Genomic DNA, 24,246 nt, shown 5'->3' on the forward strand with positions numbered 1-24,246 from the left:
GCACAGTTAAGAGAAACAGAAAAAGAACCATAAAGTAATATTGTCTGTAAATACCATCATGAAAAGTTGACTTACAAGAAGAACTTCAGGGGCCTGTCTACTAGCTCTAAGAAGGAAAGTAAGTATACTGGAGAAGGAACAGCAAAGGTATTGGCTAGGTCCTAAGAATGATGTCTTAGAAAGAAACACTAATCTAGAGAGTTCCTCCATTAGTTGGGATGGTGAGTGGGAAAGGGTGGGAAGAGGGATAGAGGATGTTAAAATAACCTGAGGCCACTTGTATGAGGAAAGAAGAAAGTTCCATCAATTGTTTAAAAAAAAAAAAAAAAAGCCTAGCTCGCTATCATTTACTTATTTTTAATTTTTATTAACTACGTATTATGTATTTATCATCTAACAGGAAGTCATAACAGAGGTTCACAAACTTTTGCTTTAAAGGGTCAAAGAGTAAATACTTAGGTCTTGCTGCCTATAAGTCTCTGCTACAACTACTCAACTCCTATTTTAGCAAAAAAGGTAGTCACAGAAAATATACAAATTAATGAGTATGGATATTCCAATAAGCATTATTTATGAAGACTGAAATTTGAATTTCATGTCACAAAATATTCTTTTGATTTTTGTAAACCATTTCTTAAAATGTAAAAACTATTCTGAGCTTGTGGTCCATATAAAAATTAGTAGTAGGCCACAAGAGGCCCACAGACTGTAGTCCACCAGCCTCTGATCTGGAGGCTGCCTGATTAAGGCAAACAGAGACCTGGCTTTATTCCCCAGAAACAGAGCATCTCTCCTCCCAAGAGGATGCTATGGAACAACTGGATTCAAGAGTCCTGACCAAACTGCATCTCTATTTAAGGACAGTCAAGAAAAGAGGCAGTCTTGGTCATGAGTTTGACAAACGTTACTCAAAAATCTGCTATATTATGTGGCTCAACTAAGTTCCACCTCAATTCATTTTCTCTCTGCACTAGGACTTGCAAATAATAATCCTGCAAACTACTAACATGGGTTAGTCCTTATGTTTTCTGAGGAAAAAAGCTAAAAGTGAAAATGTTCATCAATTTGTTAGAATTTTGAAGCAAAAGAGACAGTTACATAAGGAAAGGACACTAGAATCATCAGAACCCTTTAGGTTGTGAACTGATCAAGAGGGGCAGTGTCTCTGGTAGAAATATTTGGAGAATGTTGTTTTATTCCTCAGAGCAGTTTGATTATACCATGTTCTTCATAAGAAACTTGCCTTCACAAACAGGAAAAAGAACACCATACAAAAATCTAACAGTAGTAAATTAATATGACAATAGACTATATTTACTCTATAAAATTCTCCAGTTGTTTCTTTGACTCAGCTTTACCTACACTTCAGAGCTCCATGAACTTGAACAAGGTGAGTATCTTCTCTAACCTCCATCTTCCAGCCCTGTAAATGGATGTTACCTTTCCCCGAAAAGGATCAGAACACAAAATACATTAAAGTCATATGGAGGATATGAAACCACACACAAATGCAATGGGAAAAATTTCTGTTGATTTAGGGTTAAAATAATCATAATTTCATGAACAGGACCTAAGACATAATCAAATTTAATTTTTCATTTCATCTTAAGACCAAAAAGACTTACCTGCTGACAGCATGTCCAACATTCGTCATGGCTGACATCATTATTTCTGTGGTAAGACTTTCAGCAAAGCTAATGCCATCTTGTCCAATGCCACTATCAGCTGCCAAACTGGTATTGCTTAGCTCTCTCTCTGCTTTTTCAATAGCTTCAGCAACTATCTTCTCAGCAAGCACTGTCTTTTTATCAAGATTAACATGAATTTGAGGGACATCAAGATGAAAAATTCTAGATTTCCGATAGATGCTGCCAAATTTTGTATTTGAAACTGGCTTATTTGTAGCATGTGAACTCTGTTTGGAAAAGTACTGAGATGAATTTCCAGTACAATCGTGGAGTTCTTTAAGGTCACAATATCTGCAAGCTTGATTTATAAGAGGTGACAATTTCTCTGCATAAGTGATCCTATCCACTGATCTTGTTGTCTCAGACACTTGGAAAACTGTGGATCCTAGACTTAGCTCTAGAGTATCATCTACTACTTTTTTAGCATACTGTTCTATAGCTTGAACAACATTCTCTCCACATCCATATCCACTTAAGCTACCTGTACTATGGTAAAATCCATGATTTTGTGAGGAAGGCTGAAGAGACTTAGGAAACTCTGGTTTGGTAAGACATTCAGTATCTTCAATACATCCGGATTTTTCAAAAAGGCAAGAATCTGTTAAGGATTTTGGCAAGTCAATTGTAGGTGCTATTAGCTCTTTTTTAACATCTCTTGTAATGGTGTGAGAAAGAGAGGCCGAAAAACCACACAGTTCAGAGTGCTCATTTCTACATGTATCCTGTGTCCTTTGACAACTTTGATTTTTACAAAGGTCACCTCCATTTCTTTTTCTTTGTAGTTTTTTATCTCCTTCTTGGTGGTTCTCTTTATTTGAGAATATTAACAGTTCGTTGCTGTTTTTCCACTGTGAGCTTTGCAGAGGGAACATTTTTGAATAGCACTTCGTTTTAGCTGTCTTGACGGCTTCATGTAATCCTGACTTAACAGATCGATAAGCAAGCCTGTTGGCATACTGATCCATTATTAACTCGCCATTCCCACCTTCCTGTTTCAGTATATGGATAACATGACCTGCATATTCATCTGTCACACTTTCACAGCTGGGATACTTATATGTCAGACCTGGCATACAAGAAGTTGGTGGTAATGAAAGAATAAATGAATCTGCTTCTCTTGGGTGTGCTAATACTTCAGTTTCCAACTTCTCTTCCAATCCATAATCTTGTTCTCCATCAATATGACTATTCTTCTTTTGCCTGAAAAGTACACAGCTTCTAACTTTTGCTATTTCCTCGGCTTCTGCAATGACCTCTGCTGCCATATCACCTGCAAAATTGCAGGTCTGTAAATTTGCATCTGAATGACTCAAAAGCGTAGGTGATACAAATTGTTGATTTCCCAAATTTAAACAAGGACTTTGAACCTCAGGTTCTTGAGTTATTTTATGATCCAAATGAGAGGCTGCCATTTCAGTTGCAAGGGAAATAATGTGGGTAGCTAAAGCTTCTGCAAACTGAACTTTCTTTCCTGAGTGCTCTGACTTCACATCCATTTCTGGATGCTCTTCACCTTCACTACTTTCAACTTCTTCTGAAAGAGATCTCATGAGTTTCAACATGAACTCTTCTTTTTCTATAGTATTTTGTTCATTTTCAGATAAACTACAAACAGATGAGTTGTGAGGTGTAGAAGGTGGTGTAGCCGGTGCAAATTCTTTGGCTAATTCCCCCTTGAGTTTTTTGGTTAACTTCTTGATATCCCACTCAGAACTAGCCTGAGATGGTAACAGAGGAGTTGATGGAGGAGTATCAGGTGTTACATTTCTGTCTCTGATTTTCTGTTTATCTTCAACATGTAAACCATCAGCACAGGTAAGGACTGTAGAAGAGAAAGTATGTGAGTTATGAAAAGGGCTTTCCTGTCCAAAAGACAAAGTTTCAAGTGCTGTATTATTCAAATTATGCTTTTTTACTGGTTTATCCTTAGCAGGTTCCTTCAAATCGGGTTTCTGACTTGCCATTATTGGACAAGGTGGTAGAGTCTCTGCAGAAAATCCATCAGTGACAGAATCTTTATATTCTGGAACACAATCCTTTCCAACTGAAATTGAACAATGAGTTAAGTGATCTTGAGCCTCAAGAAATTTGGGGAACTTTGCCAAAGTCAACTTTGATTCTTCTCCTGGTACAAACAAGCCTTCCTTATGTACTATATTTTTATCTACATTTGGGATCACTGCTTTGCTTTTATCTATGGAATGTTTAATAATAGATTTAGACAATCGTTCAGCAAACATGTCCTTATTGCTAACTTCACTCTGTTGGGTTGCTTGATCGCACTGGGAAAAAGGAGAGGTTTTTCCATTCATTGTTTCAGTTAAACAATCTGTGTGTTCATCAATCGTTTTTGTAACATCAAATGATGTCATTGACTCTAAAGTTTCATTTACTATTGTATGCACCATTGCTGCAGAGAAGTTGCTAATAATCACAGGATCGCTTGATAATTTTGAGGAACTTTGCATTTCAACATCATTATGAGTTGGTTTAAAATCATTCTGGTCACCTGGATTGTGTTCTGAAGGTAAACAAATATTTCTGAGGCAAGCTACTTCTTCTTTGTTTTTTGTGGTAATATGTGCTTGTATAGAATCACCATTTAAATTACTGTCATCAAATGACAGTTGAGACTTTGCCTGATATAAGGTAGAGGAAATATGATATGGGAGAAGGGCACTTCCTGCCAAGGGCACTGGTATGGAAGTGACAATTCCTGAAGTACAAAACAAGGCCTGCTGCACTGTATACTCCTTTTTATATTCCTGCATTGGTTTTGTCACCATAATTGCTTGATTGTTAAAAGATGGGGAAAACGTGAAGGTCTGTGTTGATGGTACTACACTTTCTGCATTCACATACTTGATGTTATCTGTAGACACACTAACTGCTGCCTTAGTTGTGAAAGGCACATTAACTTGTGAGAGCTCAATGAATGCTTCCTGTATTACAGACTCGGACAAATCTTTTGCATATGACTTCACTATTTTGTTTTCAAAGTCAAATGACTGACACTGTGGAGATGCAGGTGTTGGAGGGTATGAAAACTGACACACTTCCATGATGCCTTCAAAAACAAGCTCTTCAGCAAGATCTGCAGCAAACCTAGCAACTGTGTTTGTAAACATCTGCTTCTTTACATACTGTAAATCCTTTAAGGCATTTGATAAGGCTTCATTCACCAAAAAATTGGCCAGCCCACTAATGGCACGTTCTTTCAGAGAAAATGCACGCTGCCTTCTCAGTTCATTAAATGCCATCTGAAAAACAGATGATGTCAATTTGATAGCTAAATGGCACAATACATTGGTACACGAAGAGACTCCTTTCTGTAAGTCTTTAAATGCACTGCCAAAGCTTCTTTCTACAAGATCTGCTGCAAATTTCTGAATGCTATCTTTAATCATTGAAGATTTATTTTTAGGTTTACCTTTATGATCAAGGCTTCCATGCTTAAAAGCCACAGTCTTACTTTCTCCCCTGTTAGTACCATTAATATTTGACATTGCATCAGTATGTTGGGCATGAAGAACTGAGTCTAGTACTTCACAAGAAATGTTATTTGCATAATCTTCATAGGTGTAATAAATAGAATCATGACTTTCATGAATCCTATCTCCACCAATATCTGTTTGGCAAAAACATTCAGCAGGAGTACAGCTTCCAAGAGGACTAAAAGCAGAGGATCGAATAGGGCTAAACAGACCACTATCTTCCCCTGATGCCTTGACAGGGCGAGGAGAATCTGGAGTATCACACAGGTTACCATATGGAGATTCTGGTTTACGAGGAGTTGGCTTCCTAACGTTAGCTGGAAGAGCTGGACGATCAAACTTGAATTTCTGAGGATTCATACAAGACTTCTCATGTTTGTGTCCTTTCTTCTGAGATGACTTCCCTATGACAGGATCTTTTATAAATATACAAGAAGTCTCTGAAGTTTGTTCTAGTTCATCAAACTGATCAAAACTATCGAAAAATTCACTTACTTCTGAGTCTGAATCCTCTACATCATCTTTCATCACAGGAATTTTAGGCAGCTCAAGTTTTGCTTTTAAACTTTTTTGATATCCCTCTTCATCCAAGAAAATAACAGGACTTGGACTTGAGCACTCTGATTCAGATGAGTAAGCAGGAGAAGAAGAAAAAAATGTTTTCTGTGTATCACCACCTTTATCTGAAGCATTAAATGACCTATAGAAACTTCTTTGGATCCAAGGCTCTGAAATTGATGTTGTGACTGAAGTTTTCACAGAAGGTGGTTCTTTCTGTCCCAGAATATTTACTAAAGAAGATGAGGGTTTAGCCAATGACTTCTGCTGTCCAGAACTAACCATAATCTTTAAATCACAGGTTTCTAAGTGGTGACCAGAAATAGTCTGAGAAGCAGCATCACACTGGCTCCTTAGTGTAGTAATGTTTATTCCTGTAGGTAAAGAATAAAATGATTAAGTTATTCTAGAACAGAACTCTTTAAACACTTAAATCAATGGAATAAATTGGCATTAAACAGAAAATATTTATTTGCAATGTAAATGTTTTATATACTGTGTTGTTAAATGGAATGATTTATTCCAAGTAACACTCAGAAGCAAATATGCCTTTTACTAAAGCAATGTCATTTTACCCTAAGGGGATAACTATTCTTAGCATGCGATCATACATGTTAGAAACATTACTACAATGACTTTGCCAGCTAACTCTTCTGACATTTGAACATTGCCATGTTCCAGAAACTGAGTATTGAGGTAAACAATAGTGTGTGAACAATATTACCATAATAAGAACAGAAATCCCAAAACTAAAAACCAGGTAACAATAACTTAAAAATCTCAGGGAAATTAATTCTTCTGCAACCACAAGAAAAGAAGTTAGTATGCTTAAACTGGATCAAATTTCAACATACATTTCAACCAAACAAGTCTGCCTTAAAACTTCCAAAACTGAACTTTCAACTTCAATCTACTTCCAGAAAAAAAAAAAAGTTCAGTAAAATAACAAACCATCATTATATGGCTTTAAAGTCTCTTCTTCTTCTAACTGCTCAAAAGCAGTGACAAAGTCATCCTCTATGGAAGACACGGACTGGTTAGTATCATCGTCATCTTCATTAGTGGTCTCAAGTTGGTACTTCTGATGCAAGTATGTGTCCAGGGTGTATCTTATACCAGTAGCATATTTACTTAAGAGACTAAAGATAAAATCGATTCTGAGTCTTGGTAACGTAGGTGACACTCTCATGACACAAAGCATTCCAGAATGATGACTCTTGGGAAAGATGAAAGATGATTTAAAAAAATTTTAATTCTCAACACAAACACTACCTGGAAGTACAGCCTAGAAATAATACAATCTCAGAAAACAAACAACAAAAACACAAGAAATACATACATTCCAAATGACTCCCTGGTTTGGTAATGTTTAATTCTTTTGTCTCTCTTTTATATATCTTATTTACTAATCTCGTTTTCTCCAATCTTCCTCTTATCTATGTATTCAAATTCTACCTAGTCTTATTTCCGTAAACGTTATAAAACCTACTATCTGTTTGCTCACCTATCTCACCAGTTTACATTATAAACTGCTTGAGGGCAGAAGCCAGTTTCTATTTTACTTTTTATCTCATTTTCTCATAGATTAAAGAAAGATGCTACTTTCCCTATCACAATTAAAGAATTGTATCCTCCTTTTACTTAAATTTCTCTAGTATTAAAACAATATTTACAGTCAAGATTATAAGTCACCAAACTTTCCTTCATATATTATCTTTAAAAATGTAAATATTGACAAATGATTTATTATAAAAGTAGAAACCAAATATAATAACTCATCACTTCATATTCTAGCAAATAAAGCAAAGCAAATAAAGAATATAATTAAGAAAATGAAGCAAGCAGTTCCACCTTTATCAGTAGACCTCACAAAGAACGCAGCAGTATTTTATACCTATTATAAGTAATCCAAATTTTAAACCTACTGATCCTATTTTAAATGTTTTACCTCCTAAAATGAAAATCATTTTTCATTGATGCATTATCAACAAAACCAAATTTAGCAATGAACCAAAGGTTGAATATTATCAAATTAACCACCTGGCTGTAATGGTATAATTTTTTATAATAAAAAATATAGATCAGGTGTACACTTTACATGGAAAATTTTGAACTAGAACATGAGCTGAAGTACATTCACTATAACATATAGCACAATGTTTATATAAGTTCGGAAGTGACCAGAAAGAAGAAAAGTCATGCTATGGCTTATATAGAGGGAAACTATAGAAATCCATAAGGAATGAATTTCCATGAAAAAATTAATATGTATTTGCATACCACTACGAAACTTCACAGATGTAAAATCTAATTTATAACCTACAACTAAAATTATTTTGTTTGAGGGACATCAATTTTTCATGAGTTTAATTTCTTGCAAATTCTATTTCCTTGAGATAGCATAGCAAAAACAAAAACAACAAAAACTTCATCAAATCATTTAAGTTTTACACTCTTGATCAAATGTAGAAAAATATGCCCTGTAAAACTAATTAGAAATGATCTATAAAAGTTACCTGATTTAGAGGACCACTGCTTATATCTGTTGATTTATTTATATCCTTCATACAAATAATTTCATTTTCATTTAGACTGCAGAAGTGAAGTGAATTCAGAAGATCTGGAAGTTCCAAAGAAACTGCAGCTAAATCCTAATTTAAAATAGTAACAATAAATAACACAAAAGAATAACAGTGACCGTTCCTAAAATGGGATCCCTATCCAAAAATCGTAAGGCCTACTGGTTAATAAATTTTCTGGAGGCCCAGCCCGTACCCATGCAGAACTCCAGTGCCGTATTGCCTAACCCAGCCCACAGATTTCCAGTGCCCCATGGGGACAGCACCATCAGCTCTGTGCAGAAGGATCCCCATTTACCAACACATGGGGATACATCTGCCTGCCATCACGGATTATCCCCAACCTGACACCACCATCTTTAGTTGGGGCAGCTCCCGTCCTGGGACACCACACTATCAAGTACCTTTCAAGTATCCGGCTTACTGAAGACTGGGAGGTTTGAATAGTATATTAGAGTTTTGTTGTAGATTTATTATTATTATTACTATTACTCCTACTTTTCTATTTTTTTATTATTTTTCTCCATTTTCCTCTTATCTTTCTGTGTACTTGGAGTTTCTTTCTCCCTTTTCTCATGCTAACAACCAACTTTTTTTGATTCCACTTTCACTCTTCCTATGATCTGGTACCTCTATATACTCACTTATCATCTCAGTAACATTACAAACTACACCCGTCCCCATTATCTTTGTCCACCAGTAGAAACTGTGGGCATTAATGCAAATGTATTGTTTATGCTATAAATAATCAAACTCATCATCTCTGTGTATTATGACAATACTGTTAATATCTTAATAGGAGATATTTGGGTTAAGGCTGCATATTATTTCTATTGTGTGTTGCTAATATTGATTTCCCCTTTAAGGTGAGGTACTGGAAACCTGCAGGGACACTACAAGTCTATTGGGGGGAAATTACAATACCTCAGATCCATACTGGTAGAGGGGAAGATACACAAACAACATGAAAAAAACAAAGGAAGAAAACATTCCAAACAAACCAAGATGCTATATTAATAGACTCCAATGACAGCATGGTAAAAGAAATGTCAGGAATTCAGAATGTACCTAATCAAAATGATCCACGAAGCAAAGGATGAGATAAGAGAGCACAAGCAGACAATGAATGATCACTCCAAAAAACAGTTAAAAGAGCAAATGCAGGAAGCAAAAGATAATTTCAATAAAGATTCTGAGAAAAAAAAAATAAACAGAAATCCTTGAAATGAAGGAAATAATAAACCAAATTAAAAATTCAATAGAAAGCATCACCAACAGACTAGATAGATAACTTGGAAAACAGAAACGCAAACAATGAAGACGAATATTGATTCTTGAAAAAAAAGTTGACCAAACTGAGAAGATGGTAAGAAATCATGAACAGAACCTTCAAGAATTATGGGATATCATGAAAAGATCAAATTTAAGAATTATCGGGATTGAGGAATGCACAGAGATACAAACCAAAGGAGTAACAATCTATTCAATGAAATAATATCAGAAAATTTATCCAACCTGAAGAATGAAATGGAAAATCAAATACAAGAGGCTTACAGAACAACAAACGTACAAAATTACAACAGACCCACACCAAGGACATTATAACGAAAATGCCTAACACACAAAATAAAGAAAGAATTTTAAAGGCTGCAAGAGAAAAGCATCAGATTACAAATAGGAGGAAATCAATAGGGATATCATCAGATTGCTCAGTCCAGACCCTAAAAGCTAGGAGGTCCTGGAACAACATATTTCAAGCTCTCAAAGAACATGGATGCCAACCAAGAATCTTATATCCAGCAATATTTATTTACAGATTTGATGATGAAATAAAACCCATCCATGATTAAAAAAAAAAAGTTAAAAGAATTACAAATAGAAAGCTTGCACTACAGAACATTCTCAGCAAAATATTCCACAAAGAGGAAATGAAAAACAGCAATGTAAGTCAGCAAAGGAAAGAACACCCTAAAGGAAAAGTCAATCAAAGGAGAAACCAAGTCAAGTTAAAAACTAATTATAAGCCAAAATGGGAATATAAGTGATATCTCAATAATAGCCCTAAATGTAATGGCCTAAATTCATCAATCAAAAGACATAGACTGGCAGACTGCATTTTTTAAAAAAAGATCCAACAATATGCTGCCTTCAAGAGACTCATCTCACAGAAAAAGATGCACACAGACTGAAGGTAAAGGGATGGGAAAAAACATACCAAGCACACAGACTCAGTAAAAAAGCAGGGGTTTCCATCCTCATATATGAGGATAAAGTGCACTTCAAACCAAAGTTAATGAGAAGGGATAAAGAAGGACACTTCATACTGCTTAAGGGAACCATGAATCAGCAAGACATAACAATCATAAATACTTATGTTCCAAACAATGGCACATCCATGTCGACAAATCCTTCTCAATTCCAAGAACCAAACAGACAACAACACAATAATACTGGGTGACTTTAACAGACCTCTCTCACCACTGGATAGATCTTCCCAACAAAAATTGAACAAAGAAACCATAGAACTCAATAACACAATCAATAATTTTAGACATAACATACACAGAATATTCCATCCATCAATGAGCAAAATACATTTTCTTCTCAGCAGTACAAGATCCTTCTCTAAAATACATCATACATTATGCCACAAAGCTATTCTTTGCAAATGCAAAAAAATAAAAGACACTACCTTGTATTCTACCAGATCATAATGAAATGAAATTAGAAATCAATGATAAAATAAAAAAACAGAAACTAACACCTGGAGACTAAATAATATGCTGTTGAATGATGCGTGGATAGCAGAAGACATCAGGGAGGAGGTAAGAATATTCTTAAGAGGTAAATGAGAACAACCATAAAACATCAAAATCTCTGGGACAGGGCTGGGGAGATAGCTCAATTGGTAGGGTGCTTGCGTTGCAAGCACAAGTCCCTGGGTTCGATCTCCAGCACTGCAAAAAAAAATCTCAGGGACACTATGAAAGCAGTACTAAAAGGAAAATTCATTGCATGGAGCGCATTCAATAAAAGAATAAAAAGCCAACAAATAAATAACCTAACAATATAGATCAAAATCCTCTTCGAAAAAGAAGAACAGATCAACACCAAAAGTAGTAGAAGACAGGAAATAATTAAAATCAGAGCTGAAATCAATAAAATTGAAACAAAATTAACAATTCAAAAAATTGACAAAATAAAAAGTTGGTTCTTTGAAAAAATAAACAAAACTGATAAATCCTCAGACATACTAACAAAGAGGAGAGAGAAAACTCAAATTACTAAAATTTGTGATGAAAAAGGAAATATCAGGACAGACACTATTGAAATACAAAACATAATTAGAAGCTATTTTGAAAATCTATACTACAACAAAATAGAAAATATCAAAGAAATAGACAGGTTTCTAGAGACATATGATCCACCCAAACTGAATCAGATAAATTCAAGCAGTGAAATAGAAGAAGCCATCAAAAGGCTACCAACCAAGAAAAGGCCAGAACCAGACGAACTCTCAACCATGTTCTATAAGATCTTCAAAGAACTAATTCCAATACTCCTAAGTATTCCATGAAATAAAATAGAAAACCCCTCCAAACTCATTCTATGAAGCTAGTATTACCCTGATACCAAAACCAGACAAAAACACATCAAGGAAAAAAAACTTCAGACCAGTATCCCTGATGAACATAGATGCAAAAATTCTTAACAAATTCTAGCAAACTGCATACAATAACATATTAAAAGGATAGCACACCACGATCAAGGTGGGTTTCATCCCAGGGATGCAAGGTTGGTTCAACATCCAGAAATCAATAAATGTAATTCACCACATCAACAGACTTAAAGTTAGGAATCAGGATTATTATTTCAATAGATGCAGAAAAACCACTTGATAAAAGACAGCACCCCTTCATTCTCAAAAAACTAGAAAAAATAGGGATAGTAGGAACATACCTAAACATTGTAAAGGCTATCTATGCTAAGCCTATTAGTGCATCATTCTAAATGAAGAAAAACTGAAAGCATTCCCTCTAAAAACTGGAATAAGACATGGATGCCCTCTTTCACTATTTCTATTCAATATTAAGGGATATGAATAGGAAAAGAATTCAAACTATCATTATTTGCTGACGACATGATTCTATATTTAAAGGATCCAAAAAATTCCACCAGAAAATTTCTAGAACTAATAAATGAATTCAGTCAAGTAGCAGGATATAAAAACAACATTCATAAATCTAATGAAAAAAACATGAGGAAAACTACCCCATTCATAATAGTCTCAAAAAAAAGTAACAAAACACTTGGGAATCAATCTAACAAGTGGTGAAAGACCTCTACGATGAAAACTAAAGAACACTAAAGAATCTGCCATACAGATTCAATACGATTCTAATTAAAATCCCAATGACATTCCTCATAGAAATAGAGAAAGCAATCATGAAATTCATTTGGAAGAATAAGAGTAGAACAGCCAAAGCAATCCTTAGCAGGAACAATGAAGCAGGAGATATCACAATACCAGACCTTAAACTATACTACAGAGCAACAGGTAACAAAAACAGCATGGTATTGGCACCAAACCGACATGTAGACCAATGGTACAGAATAGAGGACACAGAGACAAAGTCACATAAATACAGTTATCTCATAGTAGACTGAGGTGTCAAAAACATTCACTGGAGAGAAGAGACTATTCAACAAATGGTGCTGGGAAAACTGGAAATCCATATGCAGCATAATGAAATTAAACCCCTATCTCTCACCCTGCACAAAACTCAACTCAAAATTGATCAAGGACCTAGGAATTAGACCAGAGACCCTGCACCAAAAAGAAGAAAAAGTAGGCCCAAACCTTCATCATGTCAGTTTAAGACCAGACTTCCTTAATAAGACTCCCAAAGCACAAGAAATAAAAGCAGGAATCAATAAATGGGATAGATTCAAACTAAAAAGCTTTTCTCAGCAAAGGAAACAATCAACAATGTGAAGAGAGAGCCTACAGAATGGGAGGAAATCTTTACCACGTGCACTTCAGATAAAGCACTAATCTCCAGAATTTATAATGAACTCAAAAAACTTTACACCAAAAATACAAATTACCCAATCAATAAATGGGCTACGGAACTGAGCAAACACTTCACAGAAGATGATATACAAGCAATCAACAGATATATGAAAAAATGTTCAACATCTCTAGTAATAAGAGAAATGCAAATCAAAACTACCCTAAGATTTCATCTCACCACAATAAGAATGTATTATCAAGCATACAAGCAACAATAGGTGTTGGCAAGGATGTGGGGGGAAAAGGTACATTCATACATTGCTGGTAGGATTGCAAATTGGTGCAGCCACTCTGGAAAGCAGTGTGGAGATTCCTTAGAAAACTTGGAATGGAACCACCATTTGACCCAGCTACCCCACTCCTTGGCCTATACCCAAAGAAATTAAAATAGGCATACTACAGTGACACAGTCACATCAATGTTTGTAGCAGCTAAATTCACAATAGCTAGATTGTGGAACCAATCTAGATGCCCTTCAATAGACGAATGAATAAATAAATTGTGGTATATATACACAATGGAATATTATTCAGCCATAAAGAATAAAATTAAGGCATTTGCAGGCAAATGGATGGAGTTAGAGAATAAAATGCTAAGTGAGATAAGCCATATGATTACTCTGATAAGTGGATGATGATACACAACAGGGGTGGGGGGGTAGGTAAGGGAACAATGGAGGAAGGATGGATTGTGTAGAGGGAAATAAGGGATGGGGATGGGGTGCAGGAAAGGAAAAATAATGGAATGAGACAAACATCATTACCCTATGTACATGTATAATTATACAAAGGGTGTGACTCTACTTGTGTACAACCAGAGAAATGAAAAGTTGTATCCCATTTGTATACAATGAATCAAAAAACTAAATAAAAAAATATATTTTCTGGTTCACAAGAGTTCCCTTACACAGTTTATTATCCACAGATAATTTTTTAACTAAATAAAATATGAAATTATTTAATAATGGTTATTTTTGTAGCCCTTCAAACATAGCTATGGAGCTATATAATAAATTTTAACATGGTATCTCACACATAAATGACAATTAGGACATTTAATTGTTTTTAGGAAATTTTGATCTATAGTTCTCAGATTTAAATTTTTCATTCAACATTCTCCGTTAGCTAAAGTACTTTCTCTTCAGAACTTAAGTTTTAACTTTGTAAAATACAAGTCCATTTTTCTGCCTCTCCTCTTGAAAATATTATATTAACTTTTATTTTTTTCTTCATTTGCCCTTTTTTACATAAATATTTTATCTAGCTAAAAAATTATTAGTCTTCGACCTTTAAAGAGCACTTTGCTTTGTAAACACAGCTTTATCCCTAACTCTTAAAGCAAGTATTAGAGAAATACTTTGGAACATTTCTCTTTCCAGTCATATGTTCTCAGAAATATGTCCTCTTTGTTGCTTCTGTCTAAGCCATTTTCTTTCAACTAAGGCAGTCAAGACATACAACCGAATTTTCATTCATAATCACCTGATATGTAGTATTCTGAAAGAACTGAATAATGTTATTTCTTTCTCTAGTAGAAGCTTTACCACCACAAGCAAGGACAGATTTTCAAACTGCAGGAAAAAAATAGTATATCTGCTGGAGCTTCAATCACATTTTATGTAGCTGTGAAGCCTTCCTTTGTTAATTCTAATATCACGTATCAGTCCTTTCATATTTGCCTAAATCAAACAAGCTCAAATTTTTGCATTGGTTAATTGTGACTTTTTATAAATTTTATGCTTTGTATTCGACAACCTCAACTAAAAATACAAGGGCTTTTACTGTTGAAGTCAAATTATGAAAACCATCAAAATAAAGTCACAAGTGTCATTTGCTCCATAACACAAAGAATGAAGAAAGGTCAGCCTATGGTTTGCATTCATTGAAAACAAATGTATTTGGTAGTCAAACCTACAGTTGATTTCTAGACCAAGAATTCTCAATAAAAATGCTAAAAGTGAAAACATCCAAAGCACTAAAAAACTGACCTCAAAATATCACCTTTTAACTTTAAAAAGGAATGATTCAAGGAGAATTTAGTGTATATTTGGGACGTTAAGCTCAATGTTTCATGGTATCAAAATTTATTCCAAATAATCTCTCACAATCCTTTCCAATTTTATAAGTTGACCATACCTGCATATGAGCAGCATCTGTTTCTTCATTAAATCCCAGAAATGTGACCTATAAAGGAATAAGGAATAAAAAAGAAGAAATTCCATTAATTTGAGTTTTTAAGTCTTGTCTTAGATTGTTGACAGAGATAGGACAGAAAAAACACAATGAGGCATTAAAATCCTGACTACCTTGAGCAGAGTAATTTTTTCCAGGATGATCCAAAAGGTTTTCCACCAAATATCTGGCTTCATACTGCAGTTCATGAACCTGATAAACATCTCCCTCAAACATATTTCAAATATATTCACTTCTTTCCAAACCCCCTGCCACTCTTCACCTGCACTATTATAATCCTCTCCCACCTGATTCCCACTGCCATGCCACTTATCCTGTCGACTTCTCCACACTTACAAGAGGAAAATCCTAACTGGGGTTAGTTTATACCTTCAGCTTTCCCTCATTTTCATTCCAACACATGGGTCTCTTTTCTGGGTCTAGAACATACTCTGCACATCCTTCCCCAAAATTCTCAAAATGTGTACCCTTTAAATGTGTATCCTTTATCTGGGTTTCTCTCTCTCTTGGATATTTACATTCCTGGCTCCTCTTCATTCTTCAAGTTTCAATTAAATGTGATCTTCTCAGAGAGGATTTCCCTGGGTAGACTCCAAAAACTACTTCGTCATGGACTATGTGTGATACCATCATTTATTATATCTTTTAAGGCCCTTATATAGAGATTACTCTGCAGAAGCTTAAATAAATAAAATTTCTAAGGAATATCGAACAGTGTAAGGAAATGCCACATTACTAAGAAAAAGGACAAGGACAAGTTACAGAAAAATATATTTGGTACATACATAATTCAAACTCATTTTTAAAAATATAATATGCATGAGGGCTGGGGTTGTAGCTCAGTGGTAGGGTACTTGCTTATTAGCAAGTGTGAGGCACTGGGTTCAATTCTCAGCATCACATATAAATAAGTAAAATAAAGGTACTTGACAACTAAATATTTTAAAAATTATATATATATATATATATATATATATATATATATATATGAAAAATAATACTGGAAGGCAACACCAAAGATTAAATATAGTAGGAATCACCAAACACACTACTGTATGTCCACTGAGTGGTTAATAATGCCTAAGCATTTAATTAAATGTGCTCATTAAAATACATTAAAACAATTATGTTAGCCAGTATTTAAAACAGGTACTTCTAATACATGAAATAATATGTAGAGATTTTAAAAATAGGTCATGTAGTTCTATAAAGATGCATGAAAATACACTGCAGTTTATTAGAAAAAGGTTTAGAAAGTAGTATGTCAAACCTCAGTTAAATTGGCATGTTCATCCTGCTGTAAACAGTCCTCTCCTGAAATACTGCATAGTTCCTTCTCACTCTGTAATAAAGATTTTACAGACTGGAACACATCATCACTGAAGCTCTAGTGGAGGGGAAAAAACACATTTTTATTTAGTTCTATAACAAGGCAAGACATTCTGCAGATATTTTAGTTTTAAATAGAGAAACCCCATTCTCCAATTAACATTCATCTGGCACCTTTATTGTTTGCAAATTCAATTCAGCTGTGGAAAGTACCATTCAGGTGATAAGGCTTAATAAGTGTTCCATGTGTCCAAAACACATTAAGCACACCAGAGTCTTGGCATTCAGATCACTGGCAGACCCACAAGGGCTTTCATACCCTGGCTTTACTTTACTTTATTCTTACCTTATGCTAAAACTAACAGACTCTATAACTGATTTCCAAGAATAGAAACAACAATTTCTATAATGAGTAAGACAATGTGGGAGTTATAATAAAGAACACTAACAAAGATTAAAAAAAAAGAGTTATTCTAAATAAGATCTTTAAGGCATCAGTATACAACTGTATGATGAAAATGAGGGAGCAGATTCCAGATTTAGGGGAGGGGAATGTCTTAAGTGGAAAGGGAGGGAAATTTTCATAAAGAAAAAGTGTATTATAGTTGGATATAAAAAGAACATTAATTTCTTTCTACCTTATTCACCCTCTGATTTGTTGATCAGCTCGTCTATCAAAAACGTCCTTACTACTCAGTCTTCCCCTGTAGAAATCCTATTCATCCCAAGACTTGAAGATTTTTCTAATCCCTTAGTTATAATAAAATCCTCTCAAAGTTCCTGCCACATTGTTTGTAACATTTATTCTACAAAAAAATATTTTTTAAACTTTCTTTATGTAGTTGTAGATGGACACAATACCTTTATCTTTGTTTGTTTGTTTATTTTATGTGGTGCTGACCATCGAACCCAATGCCTCACACATGCCAAGCAAGCACTCTGCCACTAAGTCACAGCCCGAGCCCACAAAAAATTGTTTTAAAAAACATTTAATCTAAATCACAACATACTACAATTACTACCCTCACATGTATTTGTCTTTCCTACATATTAAAACAAATTATGGGGGTCAGAATGTATTTCATTCACTTTGTTAACCCAGATTTCAAAATCTTACATACTACATGAACTCCACAGTTGCCAACTTTAATAAAGTAAATTAATGTAAATCTCTGATCTAACACAAGAGATACAAATATGATATCAAAGAATTCAGGAAAAAAAGATGTAATAATGTTAAATTTGAATTTTACCTATCAATATGAACCTACAACTTCTTAAATATACGTACCACCTTTTTCCATTGAAAGGTCTTAGAAGCAATGATCCTCAGTGGCAATAAGCATACCCAGTACCCAGATTTTGGTTACTCAATGCCAATCACCAATAAAAAGAACCAAAGTTCGTCAGAAAAATGGCTGGTTCCAGATCAGAAGCAGAGAAAGCACAAAGTGAACCTGGAACATCTAACTGTGCCAGAATGCATGGAAGTGCTCCAAAACTTAATTGAATCTTTCAATAAAATACAGAAACCAGAATGAAGGAATTCCTATAGGCCAAATTTGAGCTGAGTCATAAAAAAGAATGAAAATGGCTGGACATGGTGGAGCATGCACTGGTAAAGCACTTCTAGGCTCAACCCCCAGTACAAAAAAAAAAAAAAAAAAAAAGCTATTGGGAAGCAAGATACTCACACTATTTCAAACTATCACCCTACAGGTTATTTATTAATCCCATAATTACAAAGGTACTATGTGCATTTACTAGAGATATCTGGTGTTTACAATCTTGACTACTGGGTCAGTCCTGGCATTAAATAATATCAAACAAACTCTTAAGAAACCTGATCTGACAGAAGAGAATGACACATCACCTTTGAGGTACAAGGAAAAACAGGTGAATCCAAATATGGAAATGTTCTACAGGACAACTGGCTCATATTCTTGCAAAGATTTGCTATCATGAGTAAAAAAACCTAACCCACTGAAATGGTCTAGAATGGGCACAAAACAATTAAATGCAGTGTTTCAACTTTAACTGGACCCCAGATGAGAAGCAAGGAAAAAGTCAGAAGGACATCTGAGTTAGAGAAATCTATGTAAGGACTATTCATTAGAAGATGTTACTGAATTAATAATTTTCTTAAGAGTGGTGATGATGTTGATATGAAAATAATGTCTGTAGGGATACTCTTATACAATTGCAAAAGGGAAGAAAGTGTGTGCACATGTGCATATACTGAGAGAGAGAATGGACATGGCAAAATGTTAACAGGATGAATCTAAGGCATATATGAAGTGTTCATTGTACCAAGGTTTATTCCCAACTTGAAAATATTCAATATTTAAACAATTTTGTTTTCATTAATTAATGGAGGTTTTCACACTAATTTATGAATATGAAATCAAGAAAGGAAAAATTATGTAACAAGTAATCTGAACTTGAACTATCAATATAAATTTGTGAGACTGCAGAACAAAGGGCATTCCTAGTATCCAGATCTTGGTTTCTAAATATTTTTCAGGGTTCTTTGAAAAATAGTCAATTTTGAGTATGAGGAAAGGAGAGTAGGTGAAACTGTGTTATACAACGAAAAGATACAACCAGAAAGGAAGGAAGCTGTCAAAGAACTAAGAGTCAGAAAAAAGGACATAGGCACTGGGATTGATTAGCTCCCAGGTACCAATCTGGGGACAGTTTGAGCAACTTCAAATAAACAAATGAATCACTAAAAACAAAAGATTGTAAAAAAATCCAAATCAAAAATTTCAAAAAAATAAATAAATATAAATAAGTAAATGAACGAGTGATGAGAAATAAATTCACTTGCCACCATTAGAGGTGATAATTATACCAAGTCACTAATCTAAACAATAATAGTAATTAAAGAGCATTTCCCCTTTCCTCACCATCTTAGATGAACTGTCTTCTCTCTTATGAGTGTTATCAAAAGAGAGAAGAGAGTTACCATAAGACAGAAGGATAGCAAGAAAAACACTCTAATGAAAATCAAAGACTGTCTTAACAGGTATGGACTGGTCAACAGTGTCATATAATACAGAAGGGTATAGAAAGTAGTGTATCAGGTCTAACAGGTAAAGACTGGTCAACAGTGTCATAACTGTGCTAACAAAGACTACTAACCATCTTCCAATCTACATTCCTCTCTTCTTCCTTTAAGTAATGCCTCAAAGTTTTAGCAAAGATAAAATGTAAACATATAAAAGATTAACCGGTTGTTATAAAAGGAAGTGAAGAGGTTTTTCCTCAGACTACAAAGAGGAAAGGAGCAAGAATCACACTTCATTTGGTCCCTACTAATTACCCAACATCTAGCAAAGGGGCTGACATATACAAAGAACTCAAATTCTTATTTGCTGAATGAATGAACGAATGTATAAATGAATGGTAATATTTCATCTCATCATCAGAGTTAAAAGTATATAAGAAAGTTTGTATCTGATACTCTATATTCCTACAAAAGTTGGAATACATCTGTTGAGAAGAAATGGAGAGGAGGTTTGTGATTTAAGAAAATAATTATGATCATGATTTTGTATCATTATTTTCATATATGCCAATCTAAAAAACCAAATCATAGCTTTAAAATAATAAACATTTTCATTAAAATTTTCATGAAAAGGAACCTAATATAATGAACTTACCTTTTTGATAGATGCTCTAGTCTTCATATGACTGTTTCTGAAAGACTGAAAAGTCGCCATACCTGTATGACTATTATACGTAATTACTGAAGAGTAAATTCACAGAACTCCTAAAGAAAACATCAAAAGAAAACTTATTTATTGATCTTAGTAATTCAGGCAAACATTTTGTGCTAAAATAATTTCTTTAAATTCAGTCATTTAGAGAAAAATAAAAACAAAAATATTGAGCCCTAAAAATTTACTCAGCAATACAACATATTTATTTGAAAAATAGATGATATGAAATTATTACAAAAAATTCTTATTTTCATTTACAAAATTATAATAGCTTACCCTTTTCTGATCCACTGTCATTGCCCTTTTTAACTGCAAAGCCTCAAAAAGAATTATTTTTAAAACCTTTTAAAATCTTAAATAGCATCATAAAAAGAATTCCAGCTTTTCTGCCTCCCAAAAGTCACTCTGATCTCTACAGGAATAGTTAATGTTGCAGACATTCTTATCTCTCAGACAAAATAAGAACATGAAATCTGTTCATATAAAATCAGGAAGATGAAAAAAAAACTCCTTATATAGCAATTTAAAAGCATACCAATGATTAGAGTGCAGAAACCATCCAAGTTAATGAATAATAGTAGACACACACACACACACACACACACACACCCCTAGGAGAAACTCTAAAACGAAGTCTTAACTTTCAAGATGCTTTAATAAAAACCTCTGAAAATTTAAAATCAACTCCTGTCATTAATCAGTATCTATATTTGACAGCAGGATCTTGTCCATATATTAAGATCTACTCATGCTACATAAATACTAAAGATATAATGGAGACAAGAGAGAAATGATCATCTTGGGTTCCAAGTCTCCCAGAGGAAAAGGTTTTATTACAGTAAAGAGTAAAAGTAGGGGTGTGAATAACAGAAAATCTAAATCAATAAATATTTAATAAACCTTAAAATCTTAGTTTCAAGTACCTTCAGTAAATCAAACTGGTCTTGTCAAGGATTGCCCAACTGAGGCTTCCAAGACATTTGGTTAATACACATTTATACTATGGAGAGATATATATGCAAAACCATCTTCAATGTAGAATTAAAAAAAGAAAAACTAAATGTTAGTCTTCTGTTTTTATACTCTATTTTTATATTTTTCCCTGTAGAAATAAAACTGAAGTGAGTCCACCTCACACATGCACCTCCTTCTTAGAGATTTCCGGATTTTAATTTCTAGACAACAAATTATAATGGCATTTTATTATGAACTAAGATAAGTCCTGGTGGTCTTCACAACAATAAAATTTGATTACTGAAATTGAGGCAGCATCATGAAAAGTCCAATAAGATACAAGGGAGATCCCAACAGATAGAACAAAGAGCAAGAGAGGATCATTCCACAGATCATTCATGCCCCTGTTCTGCCTTTCATTAGCTTATGTTTCTTCTGAGTTAGCCACAAAGTCTCTGGATCTATTTCCTTAATGTATATAATACTTGTTGGATAAGTTTACTGTGAGAATCAAATGAAAAATAATTTAAGGGAAGCACTTTGCAAAATATAAAATACGGACAAAATAAAAATTAAAATATTTACCTATGAACCAGAATGATCAAGACCACCAAAATTATCAAAACTGAGTATAAAGGTTTATCTAGACAAAGCAAGAAGAAAATCTTATTTGTCATAAATCAATTTAGTATTCTTTCTTCCCACAGCATTCTCGTCAATTGTCAGAAACTTCTAGAGGTAAATGGAAATGCCACAAATTTCACATAAAAAATAAACTACAGAGGCTACACAAGAGTTCCAGAAAAGGAAGAACACTCAAAGTCAGCTCCTGAAGTGTCACCAACTTTCTAGAAGGCAATTTTATAATACACTCATAACTGAAAAAATTCCTACACTTTGGCCCAGTAATTGTACTTCTGGGAATTCATAAAGGCATATAATGATCCTAGAGCATATAAGGTTCTAAATTAGACCTCATAACAAATTAAATGCTTGCTGAGAGGTTTATGTTAACATCTCATTGTACACTCCTGTTTTATGAGAATAACTAAGGCAAGAGGGAGTTAAGCAATTCACCCAGGCCCACACAAAAAATGGCAGAGCTAACATTCAAATTCAAATGTCAAACTCTAGCACCAGGGAGCTCTTAGCCATCATCTATAGTGCATAAATATCTGAGAAGCTGTTCATCAAACTTCATAATAGAAATAAGAAACAATTTAGACACCAGAAACAGAAGAGTCATTAAATAACCTTAGGTTTATTCTCACAGTGAGGTAATGGCAGCCATTAAAAACAACACTGAAGGATAGAGGGAAGGCACAGGTAACATCTTTACTGTCTGAGTTGACTCCTAACCTTGCCTGAAAGAGGAGTCCAGAAAAGAGACAGAAAACAGTTACTACCTCTGCAGTTACTGACTAAAGTCAACTGAACAAAGATAAACACTACCTCACAGGAAACTTTACATAAAACTGACTTGCTATCTAGATGAACTGCCCATCGTAAGTTGTGTCATGCCCCTGAGGCAGAAGACACACCTTGGTAAAAGTCCTTGGTAGGGGTGGCCTAAGTGCTGAAACAACATCCAGGATGTGACAAGGCTAGCCATCCCAGTCCACTTTACTCATAATATTCCTGAATGGCAGGCCCAGATAAAATACCCTTACTCAAGGTCAAGAAATAAAGCAAACATAATCCAGTATGAGACCTAATGAAAAAACATTTAAAACCAAGTGAACATATTAAAAAAATAATCCAGAAAAATATCATCATTCCCCCCCAAATTCACATTATCTAACTACCTCAGAAGTTATACCATTGTTTAAAATTAATAAAAATGAAGCAACATTTAATTCCATATTTATACTATGCTTCACTCATGGAAGAAAAACAGTTTACTGAACCCTACACTCCACTACTTTAATCTAAAGGAAAATATTATCTCACAAAGATCAACCTACTAGAAAGTATCTACACAACATAAAAGTGAATCCAGTATGAAATAATATAATCCAGTATGAAATAATAAATTTTGGTAAAGCAAAGAAAAAAACAGTCTTTGGAAATGATACATAGATAAATGGAGAAAAGAAAAAGAGCCAGAGAAAGATTTCGTCAACACCTTATAAAATTAGAAAGAATGTATTCTTAAACATTGCACAAGAGGAGCAAAAACAAAGTATTTTCCCCTAAAACACCCTTGAATTACAATAAACTTTTTGCTTAATGTTCACCCTATTCTAGGTGAATAAATAAGAACTCTACGTAGGAAATAACTGTTAGCTATAACAAAAAAATAAAAATAAAAACCACTCTAGATTTTAAAAAAGCAGATGAGAGACAAGAACGAACAGACGGACAAAACAGCTGAAAAGTGAGCTGACAGAGCTCAGGAAGGACTAGAATACTGCCATGAAGCAACTGAAATCTCCTTAGAAGCAATCGAAAAAGCGAAAGATATTAAGAAAAAATACTTAATAGATTTAATATAGAAAATATTTACTAGATATAATAGAAAAGTCAGTGAATGTAAAAGGAAAAAAATGAAAGCAATTAGAAAAACAATTATGAACAATACAGAAAAGAGATATAAGGTACTTTGAATAAACAGTTCTTTTATCCTACAATTTCACTTCTCAAACTTATCCTA

General features: G+C 34.1%; 1 protein-coding gene across 5 annotated transcripts in view; it reads right to left on the minus strand.

Moving 5' to 3' along the window:
- The window catches only part of Akap11 (A-kinase anchoring protein 11), a 53,377-nt gene that overhangs the window by 18,941 nt on the left and 10,190 nt on the right, over positions 1–24,246 (minus strand). For all 5 annotated transcript variants that reach the window (XM_047552409.1, XM_047552412.1, XM_047552413.1 and 2 more), the window contains 6 exons: positions 20,580–20,689; positions 16,856–16,972; positions 15,529–15,576; positions 8,257–8,391; positions 6,692–6,956; positions 1,626–6,114 (listed from right to left, as the gene is read on the minus strand). In XM_047552409.1, coding sequence (XP_047408365.1) covers positions 1,626–6,114; positions 6,692–6,956; positions 8,257–8,391; positions 15,529–15,576; positions 16,856–16,972; positions 20,580–20,639 — 5,114 coding nt within the window. In that variant the 5' untranslated portion in view covers positions 20,640–20,689. The remainder of the gene's footprint in view (positions 1–1,625; positions 6,115–6,691; positions 6,957–8,256; positions 8,392–15,528; positions 15,577–16,855; positions 16,973–20,579; positions 20,690–24,246) is intronic.

Source organism: Sciurus carolinensis, chromosome 5 (assembly GCF_902686445.1).
Source record: "Sciurus carolinensis chromosome 5, mSciCar1.2, whole genome shotgun sequence".
Lineage (NCBI taxonomy): Eukaryota > Metazoa > Chordata > Mammalia > Rodentia > Sciuridae > Sciurus > Sciurus carolinensis.